This window comes from Symphalangus syndactylus, chromosome 4 (assembly GCF_028878055.3).
Source record: "Symphalangus syndactylus isolate Jambi chromosome 4, NHGRI_mSymSyn1-v2.1_pri, whole genome shotgun sequence".
NCBI lineage: Eukaryota > Metazoa > Chordata > Mammalia > Primates > Hylobatidae > Symphalangus > Symphalangus syndactylus.
Genome location: NC_072426.2, coordinates 73,425,001 through 73,437,467, shown reverse-complemented (window position 1 = coordinate 73,437,467; position 12,467 = coordinate 73,425,001). Strand labels below are relative to the sequence as shown.

At 39.9% G+C, this 12,467-nt stretch overlaps 1 protein-coding gene across 6 annotated transcripts in view; it reads left to right on the top strand.

Moving 5' to 3' along the window:
* Positions 1-12,467, top strand: part of EPC1 (enhancer of polycomb homolog 1) — a 119,078-nt gene that overhangs the window by 102,891 nt on the left and 3,720 nt on the right. For 3 of the 6 annotated variants that reach the window (XM_055275089.2, XM_055275090.2, XM_055275086.2), the window contains exons 11-13: positions 10,693-10,811; positions 11,800-11,941; positions 12,051-12,414. In XM_055275089.2, coding sequence (XP_055131064.1) covers positions 10,693-10,811; positions 11,800-11,941; positions 12,051-12,414 — 625 coding nt within the window. Of the gene's footprint in view, positions 1-10,692; positions 10,812-10,891; positions 10,961-11,799; positions 11,942-12,050; positions 12,415-12,467 lie in introns of all 6 variants that reach the window. The other 3 variants (XM_055275088.2, XM_055275085.2, XM_055275087.2) reach the window with 2 other exon arrangements.

Sequence of the window (12,467 nt, the reverse complement as noted above, 5' to 3'; positions counted from 1 at the left end):
GTTAAAAAAAAGTACAGTTGACCCCTGAACAACATGAGGGTTAGGGGCACCCCCCGCCCCATGCAGTCCAAAATTCATGTATAACTTTTGACTCCCCAAAAACTTGACTAATAGCCTGCTCCTGACCAGAATTACCAATAACATAAACAATCCATTAGTCCATTAACATAAACAGTCCAAACATACATGTTTTGTATGTTATATGTATTCTGTACTATATTCTTAAAATAAGCTAGGAAAAAGAACATGTTATTAAGAAATTTATAGAGCCAGGCATGGAGGCTCATGCCTGTAATGCCAGCACTTTGGGAGGCTAAAGTGGGCAGATTGCTTGAGCCCAGGAGTTCAAGATCTGCCTGGGCAACATGGTGAAACCCCATCTCTACAAAAAATAACAAAAATTAGCTGGGTGTGGTGTTGAGCGCCTGTAGTCTCAGCTACTCAGGAGACTGAGGTGGTAAGAGCCCAGAAGGTCGAGGCTGCAGTGAGCCAAGATCGTGCTGCTGCATTCTAGCCTTCACAGCAAAGCAAAACCCTGTTTCAAAAAAAAAGGAAATTCATAAAGGAGAGAAAATACATTTACTAATCATTAAGTGTAAGTGGATCATCATAAAGGTCTTTATCCTCATCATCTTCACATTGAGGAGGAGGAGGGGTTGGTCTTGTCATCTGAGGGGTGACAGAGGCAGAAGATAATTTACAAATAACTGGACCCAGGCAGTTCAAACCCATGCTATTCAGGGGTCAGCTGTACTTCTATGGAATGGAAGTCTTTCAGCTCATGAGAAAAATAATCACAATTCAGAAATCAACTGGAAGATAAAGTTCCAATTTTAGGGCCTAACAGCTTATTTATAATCCCATTAATGTTACTGTCTTTATCACCAAAAGCCAGTTTCTCTCTACTTTTATAGTCTTAAGAATCAAAATAAAGAACTTTTCAATAAAGACTTACATATAGTGTTAGTGTAGAGGTTTTAACAATATAAACCTCTCATAGGTTACCCTGATAATTAAGCTTTCTAAGCTGTAAAAAATTCTTTGAGACTTCTCAGAAAATAGGCGTGTTCCATCAATCTCCATCTTCTCCACCCCTTAAATAGAGAAGTTGAAGTGTATAACTATCCTAAATATTTAAGGATTTTATAATGCTCTTTTTTTATGAAAAATGTTTTGCTGTACTACTTTAAGTAGACATATTAATAACAGTTGTAAAACTTAGTTGATTTGTGTTTGCCAAAGAACATTAAAAGATGAGCATTACCAAAAGCTTAGCTGAAAAGAAATCATTAGTAACCTTGTAATTTTTCTTCTTTATCATTTCTCTCCTCCATATATGCGATATAACTATTTACTTATGGCCGGGCGCGGTGGCTCACGCTTGTAATCCCAGCACCTTGGGAGGCCGAGGCGGGTGGATCACAAGGTCAGGAGATTGAGACCACGGTGAAACCCCGTCTCTACTAAAAATACAAAAAATTAGCCGGGTGTGGTGGCGGGCGCTTGTAGTCCCAGCCACTCGGAGAGGCTGAGGCAGGAGAATGGCGTGAACCCGGGAGGCGGAGGTTGCAGTGAGCCGAGATAGCGCCACTGCACTCCAGCCTGGGCGACAGAGCGAGACTCCGTCTCAAAAAAAAAAAAAAAAAAAAAAAAAAAAACTATTTATTTATTTATTTAAGACAGGATCTTTCTCTGTCACCCAGACTGGAGTACAGTGGCACAGTCATGGCTCACTGCAGCCTCAACTTCCTAGGCTCAGTGATCCCCCACCTCAGCCTCCTGGGTAGCTAGGACTGCAGGCATATGCCACCATGACTGGCTAATTTTTTGTAAGAGACAGGGTCTCTCTATGTTGCCCAGGCTAGTCTTGAACTCCTGGCCTCAAGTGATCCTCCTGCCTTGGCCTCCCAAAGTGCTAGGGTTACAGGGGTGAGCCACTGCACCCAGCCTCAATACTACTTTTTAAAAATGAGTTTAATCTATTTTTTTTTCTTGTTGTCTTAACTATTTTCAATTTCTCCTTAAATTTTGCTAGATCTTCTAATACTTAGAGGATAGATACCTACAGACTGCTGTAGGGTAACACTGTTCATTTATATTTGTGAATATTCCAGAGACCTAAAGCTTTTCTCTGCATACTCTATAAAGTATATTACAATGCACCCATATCATAAGTGCATTTCACTTAATCCAACTCTAGGCCCCTGAAGAAAAAAAAAGAAAATTTAGGCCAAGCGTGGTGTCTCATGCCTGTAATCCCAGTACTTTGGGAGGCCGAGGTGGGTGGATCACCTAAGGTCAGGAGTTCCACACTAGCCTGGCTAATATGGCGAAACCTGGTCTCTACTAAAAAAATACAAAAATTAGCTGGGCATGATGGCAGGCGCCTGTAATCCCAGCTACTCAGGAAGCTGAGGCAGGGAGAATGGCTTGAACCTGGGAGTCAGAGGGTGCAGTGAGCCGAGGCTGTGCCATTGCATTCCAGCCTGGGCGACAGAGCGAGACTCCATCTCACAAAAAAAAAAGAAAGAAAGAAAATGTAGCAGCTCAAATGTTATACAGAATTCTAAATACAATTTACTGAAAGAATATATTCTCCAGAGTGAGCCTGGAGTAGGGGAAGTTGAATGTGTTGGTCCTCTTACAGCATGAGTGCCTGCATTGCCACTTTATTCATAGGTTAAGCATCTTACCTCATTCAGTAGTAATTGTGATTTTAAAGATAATTTTAAATTTTCGTACAGCATGGCCCCCACATACAAACCAGACTACTTCCTCTGGCACTTAACCAAAGAAACTCTGATGTAGTCTGATGCCAGCAGAAAAACTGGCAGTGTTGGGCTTATTAAAACAGAAGAGTCAGGCCAGGCACGGTGGGTCATGCCTGTAATCCCAGCAATTTGGGAGGCTGAGGCGGGCAGATCGCCTGAGATCACCTCAGGTCAGGAGTTCAAGACCAGCCTGGCCAACATGGCAAAACCTGTCTCTATTAAAAATACAAAAATTAGCCAGACGTGGTGGTGGGTGCCTGTAATTCCAGCTACTCGGGAGGCTGAGGCAGGAAAATCGCTTGAACCCAGGAGGCGGAGGTTGCAGTGAGCCAACATCACGCCACTGCACTCCAGCCTGGGTGACAGGGCAAGACTCCGTCTCAAAATAAATAAATAATAAAAATTATGCATGAAACAAAGTATTGACTGCATTTTGACTATGGCCCCATCACATGAGGCCAGGTGTAGACTTTTCCACTTGTAGTAGTATCAGGTCAACGCAGAAAAAGGTTTAGTTCTTGGAGCATTTCAGATTTCAGACGTTCATATTAGAGATGTTCAACATATTTATGAGTTTGGAAGTTAACTGTTGTATAAAATACAAGTCAGCTGATAAGCTTTCCTGCTACTTAAGCCAAATATGTGAGTTATAGTATAGCCATTTCTGATTATTCAATCATTGTTTTTATGTTTGTCTTGTTTTTGAGACAGAGTCTTGCTCTGTCTCCCAGGCTGGAGTGCAGCGGCATGATCTCAGCTCACTGCAACCTCTGCCTCCCCGATTCAAGCAGTTCTCTGCCTCAGTCTACTGAGTAGCTGGGATTATAGGCACCCACCACCATGCCTGGCTAATTTTTGTATTTTTAGTAGAGACGGGGTTTCACCATCTTTGCCAGGCTGATCTTGAACTCCTGACCCTGTGATCCATCTGTTTCGGCCTCCCAATATGCTGGGATTACAGGCGTGAGCCACCGTGCCTGGCCTTTTTTTTTGAGATACAGTTTCACTCTGTCTCCCAGGCTGGAAGTGCCATGGCCTGATCTCACTCACTGCAACCTCTGCCTGCTGGCTTCAAGTGATTCTCATGCCTCAGCCTCCCAAGTAGCTGGGATTACAGGTGCGCACCACCACACCCAGCTAATTTTTGTATTAGTAGAGACGGGGTTTCACCATGTTAGCCAGGCTGGTCTTGAACTCCTGACCTCAAGTGATCCGCCTGCCTTGGCCTCCCAAAGTGCTGGAAGTAGGCCAGGAGCTACCGCACCTGGCCTACTCTCATTTTAAGTTAAATAGGAAATTCTAAATGAAGATAATAGAAGTCCATTTTAGTAAAGTGCATGAGCTTTAATATGCTGATTTTATAGTCTGTTTCAACTACTAGGAATCTTTTTTACTTTCCTTCCCACTCTTGACTATTGCATATTTGTGTAGCCTGAGCAGTCAGGTATCAGGCTTCCTAATACCTGAGTATTGTGTGAGTTAGGTGTGTTGAGTGCTTGGTCCTCTGGATACCATGCAGCAGGATAACACAGTGGTAACGAACTGGGAAAGACCGTATGTGTATATGGAATTTTGGGGGCTAGGTTTTAGTACTTAAGGATAAATTGTATATTTTTAATAATCTTCAGTTAATAGGTGATTTTGGACAGTTTCCAAATACAGTTGGTTTTTTTTTATACTCACAAAAGCACCTTGGGAAGTTGAGTGTTCAGTGACTGAGTATTCATTTGCATAAGGACTCTTATGTAAGAGTCCTTATATAATTCAGAAAGACTGGAAACAAAGTGATTTTTAAGCTACAGTTCTGTGTTCAATATGTGAATTCCTAATTTCCAGTAAAATTTCACCAGCATTCTGAATTATTTTTCTAAGCTCTCATATCTGCAGTAAAGATTTGGTTTATTTTTATAAACGACTAAGAGATATATGGTTAGAATGATATGTTCCAAGTCTTAATATCTATAACTTAGTGCAATTTAGTTTGCAACAGAACATTTTAATCTTACTGTGGAAAAGGAACTCTAGATTTTGAGCACTGAATATTTTGTAAGATTTTGTGAATTTGCAGGACCTTGACTTCATTCAAATGTGTTCCAAAATTCAGAATTTTTTTTTCTTTTTTTTTTTTTTTGAGACAGAGTCTCACTCTGTCGCCCAGGCTGGAGTGCAGTAGCACGATCTCAGCTCACTGCAACCTCCGCCTCCCAGGTTCAGCGATTCTCCCGCCTCAGCCTCCCGAGGAGCTGGGACTACGGGCGTGTGCCACCATGCCTGGCTAATTTTTGTATTTTTTTTAGTAGAGACGGGGTATTGGCCAGGCTGGTCTCGAACTCCTGAGCTCGTGATCTGCCTGCCTAGGCCTCCCAAAATGCTGGGATTATAGGCGTGAGCCACTGCGCCCGGCCTCAGAATTTTTTTTTACTATAGAAGGTGGATTATTACATAACATCTGTAGCAGAGTCTGGAGTAGCACCTGTAGTAAAATACATTAATAGTTCTATAGTCATATAATAAAGTGCAAGAATATTCACACTAAGAGGAATATTTGACTGCAAATAATCTCACGTTCAGTCATTCACAGCCCGATGAGGTCAGATCTGGTCATAGTTTGCCAACAAATGAATTACAACAAACTTTGATTTTCAAATTAGATTTCTAGATGGCTGATAAGGCTCGTGAATCCTGTCAACTCAATCTCACTAATTAGGAGATCATACTTTAATAACTACCTGAAGAATCATTTTACCTTTTGTTTTATATTAAAATAATGTTTGGCCTGTGTACTAAAAGAAATTTCTAGTTCAGGGTCTTTAGGCATTTGGGATTACTTTTTGGTTTTATTATTAAAAACAAACTATACATTTTGAGGGGCTAGGTGCTGTGGTTCACGCCTGTAATCCAAGCACTTTGGGAGGCCGAGGCAGGTGGATCACTTGAGGGCAGGAGTTCAAGACCAGCCGGGCAAACATGGCGAAAACTCCATCTCTACTAAAAATACAAAAATTAGCCTGGTATGGTGGCACACGCCTGTAATCCCAGCTACTTGAGAGGCTGAGGCAGGAGAATCGCTTGAACCCGGGAGGCCTGGGCAACAGAGCAAGACTCCCTCTCAAAAAAAAAAAGTGTACATTTTGGTAATCTAGACTCCATCTTTCACGGCTGAATGTTTCCTTAGCACCCATCACTTTCCCCTCAGCCGCACTCCTTTGATCATCTCAGTTGATCACCTTTAGCTATAAGAGTGCAGTGCACAGAACAGCAGTCTGAACTATAGGCTGTTACAGCTGCTGGTGTACCGTACCATGGCTTCCCTGTAGTACAAGTGGACTCAGAGAGTCTTAGGCCGGGCGCAGTGGCTCACGCCTGTAATCCCAGCACTTTGGGAGGCCAAAGCAAGTGGATTGCTTGAGCCTAAGGAGTTCAAGACCAGCCTGAGCAACATGGTGAAACACCCATCTCTGCAAAAAATACAAAAATTAGCCAGGTATAGTGGTGCTCGCCTACAGTCCCAGCTAGAGCTACTTGGGAGGCTGAGGTGGGAGGATCAGTTGAGCCCAGGAGGTCAAGGCTGCAGTGAGCCCAGATCACACCACTGCACTCCAGCTTAGGCAACAGAGTGAGACCCTGTCTCAGAAAGAAATTTCTGCCCAAGAGAATTGGTTACTTAGAAACTACCAAACAAAGGTAGTTTCTACTTCTGCCTAAGTATTTCTAGTGAAGCAAAATTCAACAACTTTCTAGATCAAGTTATTTGAGGATCTTGGTTAGAAAGTTTGTCTATGTATTGAACCAAAAACTGCCTTCTTAAATTAAAACCTGCAGGTCCCTGGTTTGCTCATGGAAGCATACCGAGTGAGTTTGCTCCCCCTCCAGCATCATAATGGCCTTCACCCAGTTGAAGTCCTGTCATGCTTCCTTTCCTAGTCCCGTTCCTGGTTAAACATTTGGAGTTTTTAATCCTGTCCCACACATAGGATCCTCCTTGCGTAGACCGTTGTTTGTCAGGTGCTCTATGTATGCGGGCTTTTTAAGCACTTGATTCATGTTGGTACATCAGAAGTTAGATTTCTTATAAATATTAAATGCAAGAATTTTTGTCTGTTTTTCAATTTAAAATCTCACTGCTTTGGGGTTCTCTTCCTTCCACTGTTACATCTGTGTGACCTCAGAAGTTTCTTCATCTCTAGATGAGGTTGTAGGAGGAAATCCTACAATCTCTTAAGAGTCCTTCCTGACCTCAAAATTTTTTGGTTTTGTGAAAGGATTCTAACTCTAGATTTGGTCATCTGTCAACAACAACCATCTTGCCCACCTTTGTGGGAATTACAAACTTGATTCTCATACCATATCAGGAGGTAGACATACAACCTAAAAATGTTCTACCTTGATATCTCAATCCATTCATAGACATTTAGAGAGGGTGAGGGTGGTCATTTTTGTCTTATTTCCATTTAGCATTTGGTTAGGCTTTCAGGTTAAAGGTTCAGATTTCATTTGCCCATATTTACTACCTTTGTACAAGTTTTTCTACTCATTCACAATGGGATCTTCTTTAGGAATTGAACTTTATTTCTCAGGAGAAATATAAAACCTTAGCATCTCATAGCTGAAAAGGACCTTAATGATCACCTAATTTAATCTCATTCTCATTTTATTTATTTATGTATTTATTTTTAAGATGTCTTGCTCTGTGGCCCAGGCCGGAGTGCAGTGGTGCAATCTTGGCTCACTGCAACCTCTGCCTCCTGGGTTCGAGCGATTCTCGTGCCTCAGCCTCCCGAGTAGCTAGGATTACAGGCGTGTGCCACCACACCTGGCTAAGTTTTTGTATTTTTGGTAGAGATGGGGTTTCACCATGTTGGTCAGGGTGGTCTCAAATTCCTGACCTCAGGTGATCGACCCGCCTCAGCATCACAAAGTGCTAGGATTACAGGCGTATGCCACTGTGCCCAGCGTGTCTTTCTCATTTTAGATGAAGACACAGAGTCCCAAAAGATTTACTAACTTTCTCAGGAATACTCAGCTAGTTATGATAGAGCTGAGGACTAAGAATGTCAAGGTCTTTTGGCCCCTAGACCATAGTTACTATTACCACCACTTACAGCTTAAGGGTTGCTCTGTGCATTTCTCCTAGACTATTTGCCAAAAGTGTCCAGGAAAAATTTCATAACTAGACTCTGTAGAAGACAGCAATATCTAACAAATAGGCTAACATAGTAATCTAAAATGTTGATTGCTTTTTTTTTTTTTTTTATGAGACGGAGTCTCACTCTGTCACCCAGGCTAGAGTGCAGTGGTGTGGTATCAGCTAACTGCAATCTCCACCTCCCGGATTCAAGAAATTCTCCTGCCTCAGCCTCCTGAGTAGCTGGGACTACCACACCCAGCTAATTTTTGCTTTTTTCTTCTTTTTTTAGAAGGAGTCTTGCTCTGTCGCCCAGGATGGAGTGCAGTGGCGCGATCTCGGCTCACTGCAAGCTCCGCCTCCCGGGTTCACGCCATTCTCCCGCCTCAGCCTCCCAAGTAGCTGGGACGACTACAGGCACGTGCCACCACACCCGGCTAATTTTTTTGTGTGTGTGTATTTTTTTTTTTTTTTTTTTTGGTAGAGATGGGGTTTCACTGTGTTAGCCAGGATGGTCTCAATCTCCTGACCTCATGATCTGCCCACCTCAGCCTCCCAGAGTGCTGGGATTACAGGCATGAGCCACCATGCCCAGCCAATTTTTGCATTTTTAATAGAGACGGGGTTTCACCATCTTGCCCAGGCTGGTCTCCAACTCCTGACCTCGTGATCCACCCACCTCGGCCTCCCAAAGTGTTGGGATTACAGGCGTGAGCCACCGTGCCTGGCCTTCATTGCATTTTTATTTCCAAGTCTGTATTAGGAAGAAGTTAACAGTTGTTAAGAAGTGAAATTCACAAGACCTTCAAAGACTCAGGATTAAGATGTTAAATAAGGCAAAAATATTTGGACTTTATTCACATTGATTTCTAATTAGTTATTGATAAATGTTTAATTAGACACATACACCAGCAAAGTTCTACAAAAGAATACTTTCTTTCATATATATGGACTTTAATACAGAGACATTAAGTGAATACTAAATTATTGTTTTTCTATATATGTGGTGACCTGACCTTCCAAAAATGGTTTGTTTGCTTTTAAATTTACTGGGCATTCCCTACTAGAAAAGCCAAGGCTTAGGCAACACACTCAAACTTAGGAAATTAAACTGTAAATCTCAAAAATATATTGGCAAAAGTTATCTAGTGAGTCAAGGATTCTTACATTTAAATAATTTTCGTGGATTTTCTTTAAACATGAGAAATACCAACTATGAAATTGTTTTAGGGCAGCATTGACTTTTTTTTAGATTTTCTTCAAGTTTTGATACAACACATTTCTGTTTATATGGAAATGATCATGTTGACAGTTATTTTTATGTCAATATTTAGGGAGCATTCTATTATCAATAAAAATCTTTTCTATAGATTGCAGATTTGTGAATTAAGAACATAGTAGGAAAAGGAGCTCATCAAAGGGCAGATATCAACTAAACAGATTTTAACACACACAGAAAATAAGAAAACCAATTTCCAACACTTTTTGCCCTTGTAGCCCAAGAACTTAGTTCAACTCAAGTCTAAGAGCCTGTGTAGATATTAATAAATTATGAGGTTTTCTTGAATATTATTTCACAATTTTCTGATCCATTCAGAATATGGCAGAATTTGTACCTAACCTAATTTTCTAGTTGTACCAGGCAGAAACTATATCCTGGAGGATAAAGATTCTACATGAGTTATATAAGTGAAAAGTATAAAACTTGAAGTGATATTCTAACTAAATTATCAAACTGAAGTTAAACAACAAATTAGGTGACAGTATTTTGAAAACATTAAACTTTAGATTGAGGAAATGTGCATGATTTATAGATTCCCTGGTAGCCAGGGATGCATGATAAACCTTTTTTTGTTTTAAAATAATTCTTACTCAAACAAACATCACAGGCTTCTTAAAGACGCCTTTAAAATCAGAGGTATTGTGATTGTATGTGCTTTTTTTTTTTTAATTGGCAAAAAAGAGAAAAAGGTTTCCTTTTTAAAAACTGCACACACTTTTTTGGGGGGGTAATAAATGAACATTTTTTTGTTTGTTTTTTTTAGAACTGAGCTCTCCATAGACAAACATAAGTAGCATAACACAGTGTCTTTCCTCAGACATCATTCTGTACAGTAAATCAACATAAACAACTCCGTTCTTATTGACTGGATTTTTTCCAGGTGGGTTAATTGGGTGGGGAAAATTAATTAACATTGGAGCCTCTTTTCTTCCTGTTAAAGGATGAGTTCTTTAAAAAAAAAAAAAAAAGGCAATAAACCAACCAACTGTAATCTTTCATATAGAGGAAAATTTTTTAATGACTACAATTAGAAAATGTGTCGAACTATTAGTATATATACACAGAGCCGTTAGGGATCATCTGAATGCCTTGGGAAGATATGGATTAAATAGAAACCAAATGGTAATTATCAGATATTCTCTCAAGCTCAGTGCAAAGTTGAATTCCAAATCTATGGATTTTAAAAGCTGATATTACCTTTCTACACTGTCTAGAACAAGTGTCACAGCTTAAAAAAAAATAGTGGTATTGAAATTTGGGAAGTGAGCAGTTCTCTTTCCTGTGTTTAATTCAGGAAGTTTAATTTTTTTTTTCTTTAAATTCATGCCACTCTTGTTAAATGTGGTAGCAGAAACGCAGAAATTTTCATTTGGAAGTGATCTTTAGCAGGATCATGATCCTTTGTCAGGTGCTTCAATTTTGCACAAATTTAATGCAGAATTTTTGTTTTAGTACTGTAAGACATACATGACAGCTGGGCATTTTTATAAAGTGTTTCTTTATTTTATGTTCAGCATTTACAGCCGAACAATACCAGCAACATCAACAGCAACTGGCACTCATGCAGAAACAGCAGCTTGCACAAATTCAGCAACAGCAAGCAAATAGTAATTCCTCCACCAACACATCACAGGTGAGGGATTTGTCTGTCTTATGATTATCCCTCATTGTTTCCCACCAGAGTTCATCTCTAATTACCAACTGTTGTCATAGAACCTTCCATCTAACCAGCAGAAAAGTGGCTTTCGCCTGAATATACAGGGTTTAGAAAGAACACTACAGGTGAGTATGGAAGCTGTTGCCTCTGCTCCTATTTTAAAAAGTAAAACTAAAGCACTAAGTTAAATGAGATGAAGATACTGTCTTCCTGTCTGACCTGTAGTCCATTAATGTACCTCTTGAATATATAACCCCACCCAGCGCATTCTCTTGGGCATGTTAATTATTATTAAGACTTTTAAAATTATGCAAAAACAACCTCTCCAACTGTTGAAAGAGATAACTTTTAAATCTAAAGCATGATAAATGTTTGCCATTTAAACACATATAGGGCATAAAGGCTGAGGTTTGGGTCTCTATGCATCTTTCTTGCAGGAAAAATATATTTTTAAAAAGTTGAGGGGCCTATCAATTTCTAGGTTAAATTATGTGGTATTTTGTTACTTCCATTTCTAAAGGGATAGTTATCTTATCCCAAAGGTGCCTTTCATTGTGTGTGTATACATATGTGTGTGTGTATAAGTTACGTGAAGGAAGTTTACATATTTATTCATTATATGGATTTGCAAATCACTGAAATGTTTACTAGCATATTTCTTGTTCAACATTTTGTGTTGGAGGTTTGCTGTTTCCACATTATAGAAGGCTTATTTTGGTAATTGACTGATACATATTATATATTGTCACATACGAAGCAAAATTTATAACTTAGATGACTTTTCACTTTTCAAATATATGACTATCAAAAGAGATATAATTACTGTTGCATCTCAAGGTACTAAAAAAAGATTTCAGCGGTTTGCCATTTTTACTTATATTCAAACTGATTTTGGTATACGTATGTAGCTTTGATATTGATTTGATACTAAGTGATACTGATTAGATTTCTTTTGTGTTTTTAGGGTTTTGTTTCTAAGACTTTGGATTCTGCTAGTGCACAGTTTGCTGCTTCTGCTTTGGTGACATCAGAACAACTGATGGGATTCAAGATGAAGGATGATGTGGTGCTTGGAATTGGGGTGAATGGCGTCCTTCCAGCCTCAGGTAAGAATAAAGACATTTAAATTGTTTGGGTTATATTTATAACATATATGTATAATATAAACAGCAAAAGTTGTACATTGTTTAGATGTTTCTTTCTTTTTCTCTCTAGGAGTATACAAGGGCTTACACCTCAGTAGTACTACACCAACAGCACTTGTACATACAAGTCCATCAACGGCAGGTTCAGCTTTGTTACAGCCTTCAAATATTACACAGACTTCAAGTTCCCACAGTGCACTGAGTCATCAAGTAACTGCTGCCAATTCTGCAACAACTCAGGTTCTGATTGGGAACAACATTCGATTAACTGTACCTTCATCAGTTGCCACTGTAAACTCTATTGCCCCAATAAATGCACGACATATACCTAGGACTTTAAGTGCTGTTCCATCATCTGCCTTAAAGCTGGCTGCCGCAGCAAACTGTCAAGTTTCCAAGGTCCCATCTTCATCCTCTGTAGATTCAGTTCCAAGGTGAGTAGTTATTTTAGCCTAACATACCTGGAATAGGAGATCTAACTTCAGTC